The 16,495-nt window shown below is 49.9% G+C and overlaps 1 protein-coding gene across 3 annotated transcripts in view; it reads left to right on the forward strand.

Moving 5' to 3' along the window:
* Nucleotides 1-8,839, forward strand: part of ALOX5 (arachidonate 5-lipoxygenase) — a 41,190-nt gene extending 32,351 nt beyond the window's left edge. For 2 of the 3 annotated variants that reach the window (XM_059169596.1, XM_059169594.1), the window contains exons 8-14: nucleotides 3,091-3,294; nucleotides 4,004-4,090; nucleotides 5,547-5,725; nucleotides 6,046-6,167; nucleotides 6,568-6,668; nucleotides 6,923-7,093; nucleotides 8,136-8,839. In XM_059169596.1, the coding sequence (XP_059025579.1) occupies nucleotides 3,091-3,294; nucleotides 4,004-4,090; nucleotides 5,547-5,725; nucleotides 6,046-6,167; nucleotides 6,568-6,668; nucleotides 6,923-7,093; nucleotides 8,136-8,315 (1,044 nt within the window). In that variant the 3' untranslated portion in view covers nucleotides 8,316-8,839. The remainder of the gene's footprint in view (nucleotides 1-3,090; nucleotides 3,295-4,003; nucleotides 4,091-5,546; nucleotides 5,726-6,045; nucleotides 6,168-6,567; nucleotides 6,669-6,922; nucleotides 7,094-8,135) is intronic. The other variant, XM_059169595.1, reaches the window with a different exon arrangement.
* The last annotated feature ends 7,656 nt before the right edge of the window (nucleotides 8,840-16,495 follow it).

A 16,495-nucleotide genomic window follows, 5' to 3' on the forward strand; every position in this document is an offset into this window, starting at 1 on the left:
GAACACAAGTAGAGGGAGTGGGAGAGGGAGAAGCAGGCTTCCCAGCAGGCAGGGAAGCCAGGGTGATGGGGCTCAGGGCCAGGACTGAGCACCCGCATCACAGAACAGGTGTCCCCCAGCTGGAGGAGCACAGAGTGGGACACTCTCTCCTAGAACAGCCCTTCCGGGCCCAGCAGCCTGTCCTCTAGCGCCCGGTCCACAGAGACCATAGAGATGCAAGCCCTCACAGGGCATCACAAGCATCGCTCATGGCAGGAAAACAAACAAAAGACCATTTGAAGGCAGCAGAGGGTTGATTGAATGAAATCTCTTATGTCCAGACAATGAGCTGTTGCACCACCTTTAAAAGGAATGAACTTGATGTATCGCAGCAGACCTGAAGGGTTTCCACAGTGAGCTAACAAAGCAGAAGAAAGGACATCGGGCAGAGATCATCGCATCTCCTCTGTGCAAACGAAATTTAGGAAGCGGCACACCATTGACAAGACAGTACTTGCGGGAGTGGGGAGGTGCAGAAGGACATAGCCTCACCAGTGGAGAGCACTGGGATGGACTGGCTGGGGCACAGGTGAGCAAGAGACAGAAGGGAGAGGCATTTATTATAGCAGTGTTCGACTTATGGAACATTGAACAGGTTAATATGCACATACACCAAGAGCTGGATTATGAGATTATTTATTAATACGCTCTTCTGAAGTGACCAAAATTGTTTTTTCTAATCAGAAACAAAAAACTACTTTGTTAACCAAAACACAAATTTAAAAAACAAAAACAAGTTGTCCAGGGTACATTCTGGACTCCCACAGTGTCCCTGAGCCTGGACAGAAGTGGGGGGGACGGGACGATGGGTAGGAGAGGGGAAGGCCCAAGCCGGCATGGGCATGGCCTTCGAGGCCGTGGAGAGTTCCAGGAGGAAAGCAAGGGAGAGTCTGGACTAGGCAGTGAGAGTTGAAGAGAAGGGCTGAAGGCAGTGCCCAGGCCCCATCCCAGCTCAGATGTTTACCCACTGTTGTGGCTTGGGAGACCTGTGCAACCACTCAGAGCCTCAGTTTCCCCCTATGTAAAATGGACAGGAATACCTGCCTTGCAGGGTGCTGGTGAGGATTAAAAGAGACAGTACAGGCAGGGCCCCTCACAGCAGAGGGTGTCCTCAGCCACAGGGCCATGTTCCAGAGCATGACAGGCCACCCATGTGTTCTGGAGACCAGGTGCCCAGGCAGGTGTCTATGGGGCCAGGCAATTAGTAAAGAATGAATGAAGCTCCATGGAGCGGAGCTGACTCTGGGAGGGGAGGGACAGAGTGGAGGGGGGCAGCCGTGGTGGGGGGGCAGCCAGAGAGCGGAGCTAGTGGAAGAGAAGGGAGCTGCAGGGCAGGGAGTGTGGGAGGGGTGTGACCACAGGGAGGGGCGGGGGCAGAGGGGCAGAGTGGGCACTGTTTAAAAAAAGGCATGAGTATTTTCTGGGAGAATGTTCAGAGTTCACAGACTTAGTTTTTGAAGAAAACCTGGTAATCCCAATTTTTATGTGAAATTCTCTGATAATTAAAAGTTGGCAACTAAATCTCATTAATAAACAAGCAAACATGAATAGTGTGAAAGTCAGACTGCTCTATCATGGGTGAGCGGGACAGAACCGAGTCTCGAGCTGCTGGACACCCAGGGTCATAGAGCACTTGAGATGTGGTTAATCCAACTTCTGTAAGTGCAAAATACATGCCTGATTTCAAAGGCCTAGAATGAGAGAAAAATATGTTAAAATATCTCATTAATAATTTTATATTATTTTCATGTTGAAATATTTTCAAAATATTGGGTAAAACAAAATTACCAGAAGGTTCACCTGTTTCTTTTTACTTTTATTACTGCAGCCACCTGAACATTTTAAATTCCATATGGAGAGACAGGGAAATTACCTTCCAAAATACTTACCATGACCTTAAGGAGTCCACTGGATTTGGCCCCTCCCCACGGTCCCGGACAGCTGTCCTCCTCAGTTGGTCACTGTGCAGCTACACTGGTCTCCAAAGAGCCTAAGGGGCAGCCCAGCTCCTGCCCACCTCAGCCCACCCCAGCCTACATTTCCTCCAGCCCAAATGCTGCTCCTCCACTCCAGATAATTCCTTCTCATCCTAAATGTTCACCCCTCCAAGGCTCCCTGTCTTCCTCCAAAAGAGGAGGTAATGACAGCGCTCGCAAGACCTCACACTGTCGAGTCCAGAAGCTATGCAGGCTAATGGCTGTTGTCATGGGCAAAGCTAGGGACCAAGGAATTGGTGGGCAGGGAGGGCCAAACGTAGGGCTACTTCTGCAGAGACGACAGCGGCCAGATCATGGACTTTGGGGGCTTTCTTTTCTGGCATTAAGAAGTGACTGGTTTCAAAGAGGAGATTGACATAACATGATTTGCATTCAGGGAAAAAAAAAAAAGTCACCTTGGCCCCAATGTGGAGTTGAAACTGGAAAGGCAAAGGCAAGCTTTGTTTCTCCGACAGGAAGCAGCTGGCTACAAGACTGGGCTCAAGTGACAGGGACCTAGGTCACTGCATCCTGAGGATCTTAGAGCCCTGGAACTGGAGGAGCTACCGAGGGCAAGAAGGGAAGACAGGTGCACCAGCCCAAGCCTGGGGAACAGCAACACTAAGGGAACAAGGGCGGAAGGGAACGTATGTGGACAAGCAGCAGTCAGAGCAGTGGGAAGAATCCAGGAGGGAGAGAGCAGGCAAGGGAGGCGAGAAAGATGGGGGCAGGAGTGGAAGAGCAGAGCAACACACTCTAAGCACCTAAGCTGGTCATCTTAGTCACTTTGTCATCTTAGTCACTTGCCGTCACTCTGGGAGGTAAGTAAAAAGTGTGGCCGATGGTGGAACCAGAGCTCAGAGAGGCTCAGGTGCCCAGTGTCCTACAGCTAGTAGGTGTCGTCACTGGGGTGGGAAATGCAAACCCTAGACCCTCTGCCCTCCTCCATGATCCGTTCATGACTCCAAGACCACTGTTTAGGAAATCTGGACTCTTCTGGAATTTCCTGAGATGCCAGGCTTTCATATATTGAACAAAATATTACCACGTATTTTTCTTTCTCCAATGTTATCAGCTCAACCAAATCCCAGGAGATGAAAACCCGATTTTCCTCCCTTCGGATGCAAAATATGACTGGCTTCTGGCCAAAATCTGGGTGCGCTCCAGTGACTTCCACGTCCACCAGACCATCACCCACCTTCTGCGCACACACCTGGTATCTGAAGTTTTCGGCATTGCCCTGTACCGCCAGCTGCCCGCCGTTCACCCCATTTTCAAGGTACGGCAAGCTACCAGTGCCCTCAGCAGGTGAAGGAGGGCATTGGCACATGGTGGGGGGTGGCAGAGGGAGGGGGGCGGGGCCCTGACACCCCCACAGGGCTGGGGCCAGGAGTAGCCGGCAGAGAGGGGCCCTTAGGGATGCTCAGGTGGTGGTACTACAGCTCTGAGGCTGCTGGTTCCTGAGGACACGAGGCCTGGGCCTGACAGGGCCTCACTGGCCTGGGAGCAGAGGTTGAAGAGGCAGATGACGTCCATGTGACCCTGGTCTGATCCCAGGTGCCACCATCACTGCCCTTCTCTTCCTGAACCTCGCTGGCACTGACTCCTGGGACACAGCAGGCTCTGGGCCTGTTTCCCCATCCATGCAGCAGGCATTGAAGAGGACACCTGCCTCATAGGATTCCCGTCAGAACCAAGAGTTAACAAATTCCAGAGCTGAAAATACTACCTGGCACATAGTTCAGCTCTATACAAGGCCTGGCTGTTATCATTTTCATCATTATCAGGTCGCTAAGCGTCAAAGTGGCGGTCCCCAGGCCCCCCAGCAGCTCACCTGACCTGCACCTCCTCCTTAGCCCTGGCATCACCCCTCCTCAGCGGACTGGGGTGCAGGGTGCTGGGGGTCTCTGGGGCACGCGGGGGGTGCAGCCCTGGTCAGGAGGCCTGGCCAGGCCTTCTCTGAGGCCTCCTCCTGCTCCTCCCCGCAGCTTCTGGTGGCACACGTGCGGTTCACCATCGCCATCAACACCAAGGCCCGCGAGCAGCTCATCTGCGAGTATGGCCTCTTTGACAAGGTGGGCACCTCTCGTCCACCTCTGTGCATGGCCCTGCCTCTCCAAACCTCCACCGCCAGCCCAGGTTTCCTCTCAGGAGTCAGGCATCTGGGCACCAGGGTGGCGGTGGGTGCCTGAGAAGGGTGGGGGTCTGGAGGTGCTCAGAGTGAAGGCTCCCCAGGTCCTCTGGCCAGTCTGGCCCTTCTCTACGGGTGACCTGCCCCCTCCCCATCCATGCACTGTCTGCTTCTCTGCACTTCCTCACATGGCCTGTGTCACCCCTGTACCCTCCTCCTCCCCCGTCCTCTGGCTTATGCTTGTGGATTCTGCCTTCCAGCCCCCACTCCTCCCCTCCTGCTCTGCTTCCCCATGGAGCACTACCACCCACCCTCTGCACTTCTGGGCTCACACTCCTACCCTCCCCTCAGCTGGGTCTAACCCCTACCCATCCCTCAAGTACTCCCAGGCAGCTCTTTGCCCTTTCTGACCCCTGAGGCCTTGCTAAGCCCGGAGCCTCCAGGCAGCCATTGCCCTGCCCTTCCTCCTCTCCCAGCGCCGTTAGTGAGACAGCCCGCTCATCAGTAAGGCTGAGCCCCCTCGTGGGCTGCAGATAACCAAGCCCAAGTCAAACAAGCTGAAGCTGGCAAAGAAGTGTATTCTCTCAAAACCCAGAACATAACAGAGGTGAGGGGCTTCCAACCCCTCCCAAAATGGACTCAGGGACTCAAATAATGGCCCCAGGGGACAAATGCACTGGCTGGCACTCTCTTCTACTCTTTAAACTGTGCGGACCCCATTCCCCCAGTCAGGCTCTGCGGACAGGCTTTCCCCCACGGGAGGGGAATGGGACCTCATCCCAGGGAGCGCCAGGCTCATGTCCCCACGCAGGGACCATCCTCTCCCATCCAAACAAAGTCCAGGGAGCAACTCCCATCACTCCAGCTTGGGTCATACGACCCTGTGGACCAACCTGTGGCATTCCAGTACCCAAGTCATCCTTTACAAGGTCCTGTGGCCTGAATGCTCAGCCACCGTGTGTGCTGGGATGGGGACCAGGATGCCTCCTGTGCATCTCTCCCACCCTCACCTAAGCAAACACAGGCCCTCAACAGTTGTGTGGCCCTCGGGGCTGCTATCTGCCCCTTTCTTGAGCCCAAAGCTCAGATCACTGCAGTGCTTGCACTCCAGGCAGCCTGTACTCAGAACATGAGCCCTGCCCTCCCACAGTCCCTGCACACACCCTTCGGCTATAACCCCTCGCATTAGATGGGGCCTCCCTAACATCTTCTGTGGGCTGCTGTTTAGGGAACTAAACAGCCCTCCTACCCCACCTGCTCAACCCCCAGGACATGGGCTTGCCTGTCCGTGTTCCCGGCTACCCAGGCATCCTCTCACAGTTTCTCATGGTGAGCTCTGGGTGAGAAGGCTGACCAGGGACGGCCAGCTTCAGCTCATGCTCTCTCCCCTCCCACTCAAGGCCAACGCCACAGGGGGCGGAGGGCACGTGCAGATGGTGCAGAAGGCCATGCAGGACCTGACCTACACCTCCCTGTGCTTCCCTGAGGCCATCAAAGCTCGGGGAATGGACAGCGCAGAGGATATTCCCAACTACTTCTATCGGGATGACGGGCTTCTGGTGTGGGAGGCCATCAAGACGTGAGTGCCTTCTGGGGCCAAGGGACCCACTCTGCAAAATGAGTAGAGGTCCTGCAGGAGGAGAGGACCAGGGCATTGACTGGCAGGCCAGACCAGGGGCCTGGACCACTGACTTAGCGGGCCAGGGCATGGCTCCGTTGTCAGGGCCCTGAGACAGAGGAAGGTATGTGGGTGGGGGCAGGAATGAGTGACCCAGGTCTGGACATTAAGGAGTAAGTCACAGGGTCACCAGTGGAACCCTTCCCTGGGGCCCAGGGGCCCGGCTCTGCAGATCCTGGCCAGGTCACCCACTCCTAGCTGGGCCCCTCCTCCTGAGCCAGGTTCACAGCCGAGGTGGTAGGCATCTACTATGAGAGTGACCAGGTGGTGGCAGAGGACCAGGAGCTGCAGGACTTCGTGAATGATGTGTACGTGTACGGCATGCGGGGCAAGAAGACCTCAGGTACAGACCGCCTCCACTCTCCTCCTGGCAGGCTCTGCTCTTCCGTGCACCTCTGACTTTCCTTGGGCAGCACTGGCCCAAGGCATCCACCTTAGCACCTGGTGCTGGGGCCAGAGCTCCCAAGAGACCCCTGCCCACCAGTATATGTCTCATGGGACTTTCTGTAGCCAGAAGTCAGGGACTTTCTGTAGCCACTGAGAACCAGGGCCGGAAATTTCAGGAACACTGGGCTATTGTCCCCTTCCAGTGTCTTGCCTGTGCATGGGCCCCCAAAGTCTTCATATGGGAGAACTCAGGGACTGGGGGAAGGGTGGGGGGAGGGTATCTGTGGGTCATCGGTCCACTGCACCCTCTGTCCCCCCGGGGTCGGGGCCTCAGCAAGCCCCTGGCTCTGCCCTAGGTTTCCCCAAGTCCATCAAGACCAGAGAGAAGCTGTCGGAGTACCTAACGGTAGTGATCTTCACAGCCTCAGCCCAGCATGCAGCAGTCAACTTTGGCCAGGTGGGCTAAGGCAGGGCGGGTCCTCAGGGCGGGACATTGCCAGAGTCACCTTACCTTGACTGCTGCTGATGGGCCCAGACAGAGCCGCCCCTCTTTCTAGTCTTCTGGGGCTCGTCTTGGTGATGGGAAGGAGGGTGGAAAGTGTCTGGGTGGTTGCTCCCTCTGTGGGGCAGGTAGAGGATGGCCTGCTGTGGGGGCGGGGGGTGGCAGCTGGCTGACCAGGGGCCCAACCATGTCTGCGGCTGCCCCTGCAGTATGACTGGTGCTCCTGGATTCCCAATGCCCCCCCAACCATGCGGGCCCCACCACCAACAGCCAAAGGTGTGGTCACCATCGAACAGATTGTGGATACTCTGCCAGACCGTGGCCGCTCCTGCTGGCATCTGGGTGCAGTGTGGGCACTAAGCCAGTTCCAAGAAAATGAGGTGAGCAGGGGAGACATTCTGCCCCCTCTAAGGGGCGGGGTGCCCAGATTTAACCCATTCCTCCCTCTCAGGCCTTTGCGATTAAGGGCTTAGGCTAGACACCTGTTCTGACTTCCAAGGCTGGGGGTGCCTAGGGGGTCCCAGGCCTGTGCTTGGATGGAGCTCGGGGTGGGGGAGGGGCAGGAGAGCACAGGGATTCTGCTCCACTGGTGACCACCCAGAGGGGACAACTGGGTATCCTGCCAGACACTCCCATGCACATACACCTTACTGAACCTAGGGTCAAAGCTGGGCATCTCAGATGCAACCCCATGGCATTAGCTCAGTGTCACACAGAATGACTGCCAGTTCAACCAGCCCCAGACCCATGGGCATTTTAGGGGGTGTTGAGGTTGCTTTGGGGACTTTGCTAATGTCCCCACTGACTCACTAACATCTTTGTATATGTGTCTTTGCACAAGTGTTCAGGAGGGCCAGATGACGTGCTCCTCGCAGAGGAATTTCTGGGTCAGAGACCATTGAGACCGATGTGTCCACAAACTAATCCCGAATCCCAGCCTTGCTAGCCCTGGCTATGAAACTTTCCAGTTTTAACAATCCCATAGTTTTGAAAAAACAGATCTAGTTTTGATTTGGAGACATCTGTGTGAGTGTGGAAATGGGCACAGCACCACAACAGGGCCCGGCGGGGGCTGCCCCAGGCTGGAGAGGCTAGCGCTGGCCCCCGTGCTCCCGCTGCCCAGAGCCCAGACAGGAAGGCGGGAGCACTTCGGAGGACAGGGCCCAGCAGGAGCGGACCGCCACCCACCCACATGCCATAGCCCCCCTGCGCCTGCACCATCCCACACAGGGCAGCTGTTTCTCCCATTTATCTGAGACCCCAGACTGGGGGCATTCTTGGGGTACTCTCAGCAGGGGGTGGAGAAGGAGAAATGAGCACATGCTTCCTCACTTCCCCAGGGATGGTCTCTGGGGGTGAGACAAGGCCTGTCAGTTTGCATCACCTCGGCAAAGATTAACCTGTCTATGTTTCGGCCCTTAGCTGTTCCTGGGCATGTACCCAGAAGAGCATTTCATCGAGAAGCCTGTAAAAGAGGCCATGGCCCGATTCCGCAAGAACCTTGACACCATCGTCAGTGTGATCGCCGAGCGCAACAAGAAGAAGAAGCTGCCGTATTACTACTTGTCCCCAGACCGGATTCCCAATAGTGTAGCCATCTAAGTGGCCACCCGAGCCAGGCTCATGTGCAAATGGCCAGCTGCTCGAAGCTGAGCTCAGCACCCAGACTCCAGGCTGCCCAGGTAGGCAGGCCCACAGGTGGCCCCCAGGGCAGACCTCCTGGCCGCTTGCTCTCCAGAGACTGCCCCTGCTCTTCAGGGCCCAGGATGACTGGCTTCAAACCAAAGACTTCCAGGTTGGGCCATGTTATGCCTCAGCTTCAGTGCATTTTCCAGTTTGTTCCTCAATCTTTAGTGAATCCCATACTTTGACCACAGTGGGCACACGGCAGGGATCTGTCCTATTCAGAGCAGGACAATGTCGCTTCCTGCCCTAGGCCTCGCTCAGCACTTCTCCACTGGGAGCGGTGAGAAGTCAGGACCAATCTGCTCTTGCTGGGGGGCGTGGAATGATTCTCTTTGATTTATGCTTCATCCAATTTCCTGCATATAGTAGATGCCCAAATAAATCCTTATTGAATGAATGAACTGGTTATCCTAAAAGTAAAGGAGCACATTTAAAACAAACATCTGCCTGCATGTTATGTTCCAGGCACCCCAAACAGCTCACATCCCCACTCACGACCGAAAGAAAAAAAAAAAAATACCATAATCACTGTGATTCCATCTCGGCAAAAGCTCCACCCACCAACCCCACAAAGCCCAGTCTAGACAGAAGGTGGTTCTTCCTCTTCGTTCCTCAGAAAGCTCCTACATTTTCTTCAGAACACATCCTTAATATCGTCCAGCCTGGGGAGGCATCTTTGATTCTCATATCTACCCACCACCACCCCTCCAGGCCCAGGGCTTTGTCCGAACCTCTGTTGTTTTCTTCCCACATCGTCTCTCCCTTGGGCCCAAAGCCCACGAAGGACAAGGAACTCACCTTACTTGTGGCACGAGGCACCAGCCTGCTGCTCTCCCATTTCCCTCCTACAAGGCACCTGGCAGGTTCTAGGCACTATATGGGAGCTGCAAGAGAGGACTTAAACTGACTTGTAAAGTGCGTTTCTTTCCCCACACCCAAGAAGCAGAGCCAGCCCTGAGCCTGGGCATGACGATCCGTTATGTCCTCCTGTACACACTTACCCAACCTATATCCCCAGCTCCTGGCTTCAGAATCAGATCACCAGGGTCTCCAGAATTTCTGGAAGATGTACCCAACGTGCTAGGTCAGACACTCAAAGTCTAGGACACAGACTTCCACTAGGGCCCATAAAGCATGGGAGAGGTCATGCAGGAGAAGGCTCCTGAAGCCACAAGTCCCTCTGAGGAAACTTGAGCACTGGGGTGGGGACTAGAGAGAGTGAGGCCTGGACATTTACTGCCCCGGACTCCCTACCATCCCTCTGAGAACTGCCCACACTGATAAGTGACCTTGGTGGTGGACTCCATAATCTTACAGTCGTGGTAAAGTCACTCATTCAGCTCCATGTTCCTGCGAGGCCTGTGAGCAAAGGAAGGAAGAGGAGCAGGCAGGAGTGATGATGCAGGCCTGATCCTGTGGGTACAACCAGGAAGGGAAGGAAGGTCTGGGTAGACTCCAGACCACAGGGCACCTCGATGAAAGCCTCACTCAGCTAATGTGGAGTCCTCAAACAAAAGTGGCCCATTACAGAAATCTTGCATCAGGCAGGAAGGACAAAAATGGTCTTGGCATGAAGGTCACAACAGATCCAAAGCTGTGGCAGCTGGAGCTATTGGTTAATTATGTTCTCTGCAGCTGGCCCTTGGCCTTGCCCATTCCCCCGCAGCTGGGTATTTAGTAGCACACCCCAGCATGGCTAAAGACAGGGAAAACCCCACTTCTGTGCACAAACTCTGTCTAAACCTCTGGCTGACCCCTAAGCCAAGCATGCATGTGGCCAGCTGCAAATAGCTCAACTGAGGATCAAACCACTAAAGCAAGATTTGTTAAACAGTTTTCAGTCTCAGCTCAACCAAGTTAACTGTTTGCTTAAAAAAAAAGTCCTCTTCAGAGGAATGGAAGAGAACTCAGAATCTCTACAAAATGATATTCACAATACCCAGGGCACAATCCAACATTATTCAACATAGAAGGAAAATGTGACCTACTCTCAAGGGAAAAGGTAACCAAGAGAAACTGATCGTATATGATATCACAGATACTGGAATCAATAGATAATGATTTCAATGAAGCTTTTATACCTGTGCTTTGTGGGTTAAAAGAAATATATTACCAATTCATGAAAGGATAGGAAATCTTAGCAGAGAACTATACATGGTAAAAAAAGAAGAAGAAGAAGAAGAGAGCGAAGAGGAAGAAAAAGAATCATCATCAGATGGAAATTCTCTAACTAAAAATATCTGGAAAAAAATAATCTAGCAGAACAGAAGACAAGAGAGCAAGGAATCAGTGAACTTGAAAACAGATCAATAGAAATGATCTAATCTGAAGCAAAAAAAGATTTTTTTTTTACATGAACATCAGAGATCTATGGGACAATATCAAAAGGTTTTACCTCCATGTCACTGGGAGTCCTAGAAGGAGAGGGGAGGTAAAAGACGATGGGGCAGAGCAAATATCTGAAGAAATAAAGGCCAAAAATCTCCCAAATTTGGTGAGATACAAATTTATAGCTTCAAGAAGCTCAGCCAAACCTAAGCCCACGCAGAATAAATACAAAGAAAACCATACTTCAGAGACAAAGAATGAAAGAGCTACACAGAATTCTATAACCAGCAAAAATATTTCTCAAGTATGATAACGAAATGAAGAAATTTCCAGGTACAATAAAATAAAGAGAATCTATTGCCAGCAGATCTACAAGAAATGCTCCCATGGAAACTCAGATCCTCAGGAAGGACAGGGCAGTATCAGATTGGTAGATATTTGGTAAATGTAAGAGACTTTCTCCCCTCCTCCTTCCTTTAAAATAAATATCATTATTTGAAGCAAATATTATAACACTGTCATGTGGTATTTATAATACATGTAAACACAACAGGAAGATAGCATCAAAGACAATGGGTGTTAAAAGACTATTTCAGGCACATGGTTTCTACATCTTCTATCAAGGGGTACAATATTAATTCTAAGTAGTTTGTGAAATTGTAAGTAGGTAGATTATAACCTCTAGAGCAACCACTAAAATAATATAAATAAGTATAGCTAAAAACTGAGACGACTTAAAATGGAATTCTAAAAATCTACAAATAATTTAAAAGAAAGGAAAAAAAAAAAAAAAGAGGAACAGAGAAACAAAAACACAGAGGACAAATCAAATAATAAAATGCCAGGCACAGAACCAACCATATCAGTAATTACATCAAATACTTTAAGGATTAAAAAATCCAACTAAAAGCAAAGATGACCAGGATAATTTAAAAATCAATACCCAACTACATGCAATATACAAGACACAGACTCAAATCCATAGCAGCGTCAAGCAAATATTTTAGGTTTGGTAGGCCGCATACAGTCTGCTGCACTTTTAATTGTTTTTAATTTTTTTGAGATTTTACTATTTTTTTGGCAGAGACACAGCAAGAGAGTGAAGGCATATGATTAACTAAGCCATCCAGGTGCCTCTGTTTTACAACTTTAAAAGGTTGTTTTAAAAATGCAGGTGGCACCTGGGTGGCTCAGTGATTAAATGTCTGCCTTTGGCTCAAGTCATGATCCCAGGGTCCTGGCCCCACATCAGGCTCCCTGCTCATCAGGGAGTCTGCTTCTCCCTTAGCCTCTGCCTCTGCTCCTTCCCCCACTAGTGCTCACACTCTCACTCTCTCTCTCTTAAATAAAATCTTCTAAAAATTAAATGAATTAAATAAAATTATAAAACACTAACTCAAGAACTTTACGAAAATTTGCCATGGGCTGGATTTGGCCAGTGGATTATAGTCTGTCAGTCCTGGTATGAAAAGATAGATAAGCGGGCGCCTGGGAGGCTCAGTCAGTTAAGCATCTGCCCTCAGTTCAGGTCATGATCCCAGGGTCCTGCTCAACTGGGAGCTCAATCCTTCTGCCTCTTCCCCTGCTTGTGCTCTCTCTCTCAAATAAAAAAATCTGTTCAAGATATGTCCCCAAAGGCAAAGGAAACGAAAACGAAAATGAACTTTTGGGACTTCATCAAGATCAAAAGCGTCTGCACAGCAAAGGAAACAGTCAACAAAACAAGGAGGAAACCCAGAGAATGGGAGAAGATAGTTGCAAATGACAGTACAGACAAAAGGTTGATATCCAGGATCTATAAAGAAAAACTCAAACGCAACACACACAAAACAGATAATCATATCAAAAAATAGGCAGAAGATATGAACAGACATTTCTCCAATGAAGACATACAAATGGCTATCAGACACATGAAAAAAATGTTCATCATCTCTAACCATCAGGGAGATTCAAATTAAAACTACATTGAGATACCACCTTATACTAGTTAGAATGGCCAAAATTAGCAAGACAGGAAACAACATGTGTTGGAGAGGATGTGGAGAAAGGGGAACCCTCTTACACTGTTGGTAGGAATGCAAGTTGGTGCAGCCACTTTGGAAAACAGTGTGGAGATTCCTCAAGAAATTAAAAATAGAGCTTCCCTATGACCCTGCAATTGCACTCCTGGGTATTTACCCCAAAGATACAGATGTAGTGAAAAGAAGGGCCATCTGTACCCCAATGTTTATGGCAGCCATGGCCACGGTCGCCAAACTGTGGAAAGAACCAAGATGCCCTTCAGCAGATGAATGGGTAAGGAAGATGTGGTCCATATACACTATGGAGTATTATGCCTCCATCAGAAAGGATGAATACCCAACTTTTGTAGCAACATGGACGGGACTGGAAGAGATTATGCTGAGGTGAAATAAGTCAAGCAGAGAGAGTCAATTATCATATGGTTTCACTTATTTGTGGAGCATAACAAATAGCATGGAGGACATGGGGAGATAGAGAGGAGAAGGGAGTTGAGGGAAATTGGAAGGGGAGGTGAACCATGCGAGACTATGGACTCTGAAAAACAACCTGAGGGTTTTGAAGGGGTGTGGGGTGGGAGGTTGGGGGAGCCAGGTGGTGGGTATTATAGAGGGCACATATTGCATGGAGCACTGGGTGTAGTGCAAAAACAATGAATTCTGTTACGCTGTAAAGAAATTTTTTAAAAATTTTAAAAATATATATTTCTATAAAAAATATAAAGAAGATGTGTGAATGGCAAGCACATGACAAGAAGCACACAAAAAGACACTCAACATCATTAGTCACTGGGAAAATGCAAATGCAAATTAAAAGCAAATTACAACTACGTATCTATGTGAACAGCTAAAATTCTTACATTTTAGGTTAGTGACTGACAACACCAAATGTTGCAAGGGTCTGAAGTAACTGGAAGCCTCCCACCTTGTTGGTGGGGATGTAAAATGGTACACCTGCTTTGTGAAAATGTTTTCTTTAGTTTCTTATAAAACTAAACATCTCTACCCTCTCTGAACCAGCATTTTATGCCTAGATATTTACCCAAGAGAAATGCAAATGTGTCCACAAAGATAATCTTAACAGTTCTATTCATAATGGCCAAAAACTAGAAAGAGCTCAAGTCTCCAACCATAAGAAAATGAAGAGACTGGTGGAATATTATTCAACACAAAACAGGAATGTGCTGATACGGAGCATAGACAAAACTCAAAAACACTGTGCTGACTTCAAGAATGCTTACACAAGAGTGTGAGCTCCATGACTTCACTAAAATTAAGCTCCAGGACAAGCTAAAACCAAAAATCAAAACTACGATTTTGCTTCGGAAGGTATGGGGACAGGGGTGGCCGGGGAAAGGGTATCGCGATTTTCAGGACTGAGATAATGTTCTGTATTTTAACACAGAACCTATGGTTTGGGGTTTCACAAGTATATACATCTGCCAGACTCATCAGATGGTACACTTAAGGTTTATACATTTCACTGTATGTAAATTTTTCCTAAGAACAAAAAGAACCATAAACACATGTTGAATTGTAGCTAACGATATACAATACAAATTGAGGTGGGGGAAAGTATACACTTCCGGTTGCAGTCCACTCTGAAAGGCACTCAAAAAGCAAGGTGATGGAAGGACAGGGTAATGAACAGATGGAAATATATGGTAAAGCTTATACAGCAAAATGCTAACTGTAGAATCTAGGGTACATGAAATCTCACTAGGCAATTACTTAAAATTTTGTATTAAAATTTTTCGTAATAAAATGGAGAAAAAAATAAAGAGCCAGTAACATCAAACCAGAGTTAATGTTCTTTGACCAGAAAAAGCACCTATGATTTAACGTAAAACATACCCAAAAAAACCCAAGAGAAATGGCCAAGGCATGGAAATTCACTCAAGCAGACACATACAGTAAACAAAAGACACTCAATCTCATTTATCCAAGAATGCAAAGTAAAATATCAATGATAAGAGAGAAGACAATCATTTTAGTAGCAATTTAAAAAATACCTCCATGATACAATGTAAGGAGAGACCAATTTTTTTAAGTGAGCCATTCTGGGGGGTGCTTTTGGAACTTAAGTACCTTTACCCTTTTCTGTCCTTCTAGGAATTTGTCTTTCAAACCACTCCCCACCGCCACACACACATGTGCGTGCACATACAAAGATAAATGTCATGGATGTGGACTTCAGCCTTGTTTCTAATATCAAAATTCAATTAAACATCCTTATCATTGCAGTCATGTGACTGCCGTAAGCAACACGCATTTCCCAGATCTTTCAGACACGTGGAGATTATGTGACGCCTCTACCGCCTGACTATGGCCCAGACCCCTGCCTTCCTGGGACCCAGTGCTGGGCTCCTGCTCAAGGCCTTTCCCTGAAAAGGGGCTGTTTGATGTTCTGCCTTTTTTTTTTTTTTTTTAAAACCCATGCTGACCACTTTGCTTGTTGCATGCCTGCCCCTCCCCTTGGAATGATTAGTCAGACATTTCATCTTTTCCAAAGGGACCAGCCACTCCTGGTCATCTAGGTAGTTCTACTACCTAGCACCAGGCTCACCCTCCTCCCACCAGCCTGACACCCCAAATGATGAGCAGTAAGTATGTCACTATGCCACTGAATGGGGCTATAAGTCTGTTAAGGTTTCTTACAAAACAGGAGGCTGGCCTGCGTGTAGTCTGCCCCCCTGGAAATGTGCCAGGCCGCAGCCTCACCCCATCACTGTGGCTGCTGTTAAAGGGCAGAAAGGCCTGGGGACAGCAAGGTCAAGCCTGTGTGCAACAAGACCCCACTGGGCATCTCTTTGGCCACCCTCACCAAATTTGGTGGATCCCCAAAGCAGAGAGGCTCCCCTCGGGGAGCACCCCCCACCTCACCTTTTCACCCATGATTCCTCTTTCAGCTCCACTCTCCTCACCCCTCCAAACACTAGTCAAGCACTCCCTCCCTCCCATGGGCACATACCTGTTCAGCTCCTCCGTGGTCACTACCTCCTCCACAGGCCTCAGCAGCTCCCGAAGTCAGGCAAGGACACTTGGCAGAGTATCCTCCCGCTTAGTTCCCAAGTCTCCTGGCAGTCACTCCATTACCCTTAACTGGTGACGATTCTCTGGGCTCACCTAGAGAACAGTACGTACAGGGCAATCCTGGCCTCCGTTTTCAACTTGGGCACACAGATAAAGGCAGGTGCCTGCCCTCGGCACACACAGCCCTGTCAACGGTTTTCAGTCTCAAGGCAGAAGGACCTATGACACCACCATGACTCAGGGAGGCCCCATCAGAGACTGGGAGATACAGCCAGGCTGAGCTATGGCCAGAACCTCCCTGATTCTCCTTACTGAGGCGCTGGCTCAGTAAGTTTTCCAACAGACAAGGGGAATTGGGCAATAATCACCTGCTCCATGGTCCCATCGCCAGACACACCCTGAACTTGAATCTGGCTTCTCGCAGGGCACAGAGTCCAAGTAGAGCCTGGATGTTTGAAGCAAGCACAGCTGTGTGAGCTACTTCTGTCTTCACTCCCGTGCCCGCACACTCTCTGGAACCCAACCCCTCCCCACCAACCAACCACCAGTGTCTGGGGGAGCCATCCCCCCTGCCTAGGAAAACAGATACCTCCAGAGGTTGCATGATTTTCTTCCCCAACGTGCAAGTCAGAGGACCAGGGAAAGGGGAGTGAGAACCACTGCAATGCCCGCCGACGTTCCCAGCCTTCTTGCAGGAAAACACTTGCATGGCAAAAA

This window comes from Mustela lutreola, chromosome 4 (assembly GCF_030435805.1).
Source record: "Mustela lutreola isolate mMusLut2 chromosome 4, mMusLut2.pri, whole genome shotgun sequence".
Classification (NCBI taxonomy): Eukaryota; Metazoa; Chordata; class Mammalia; order Carnivora; family Mustelidae; genus Mustela; species Mustela lutreola.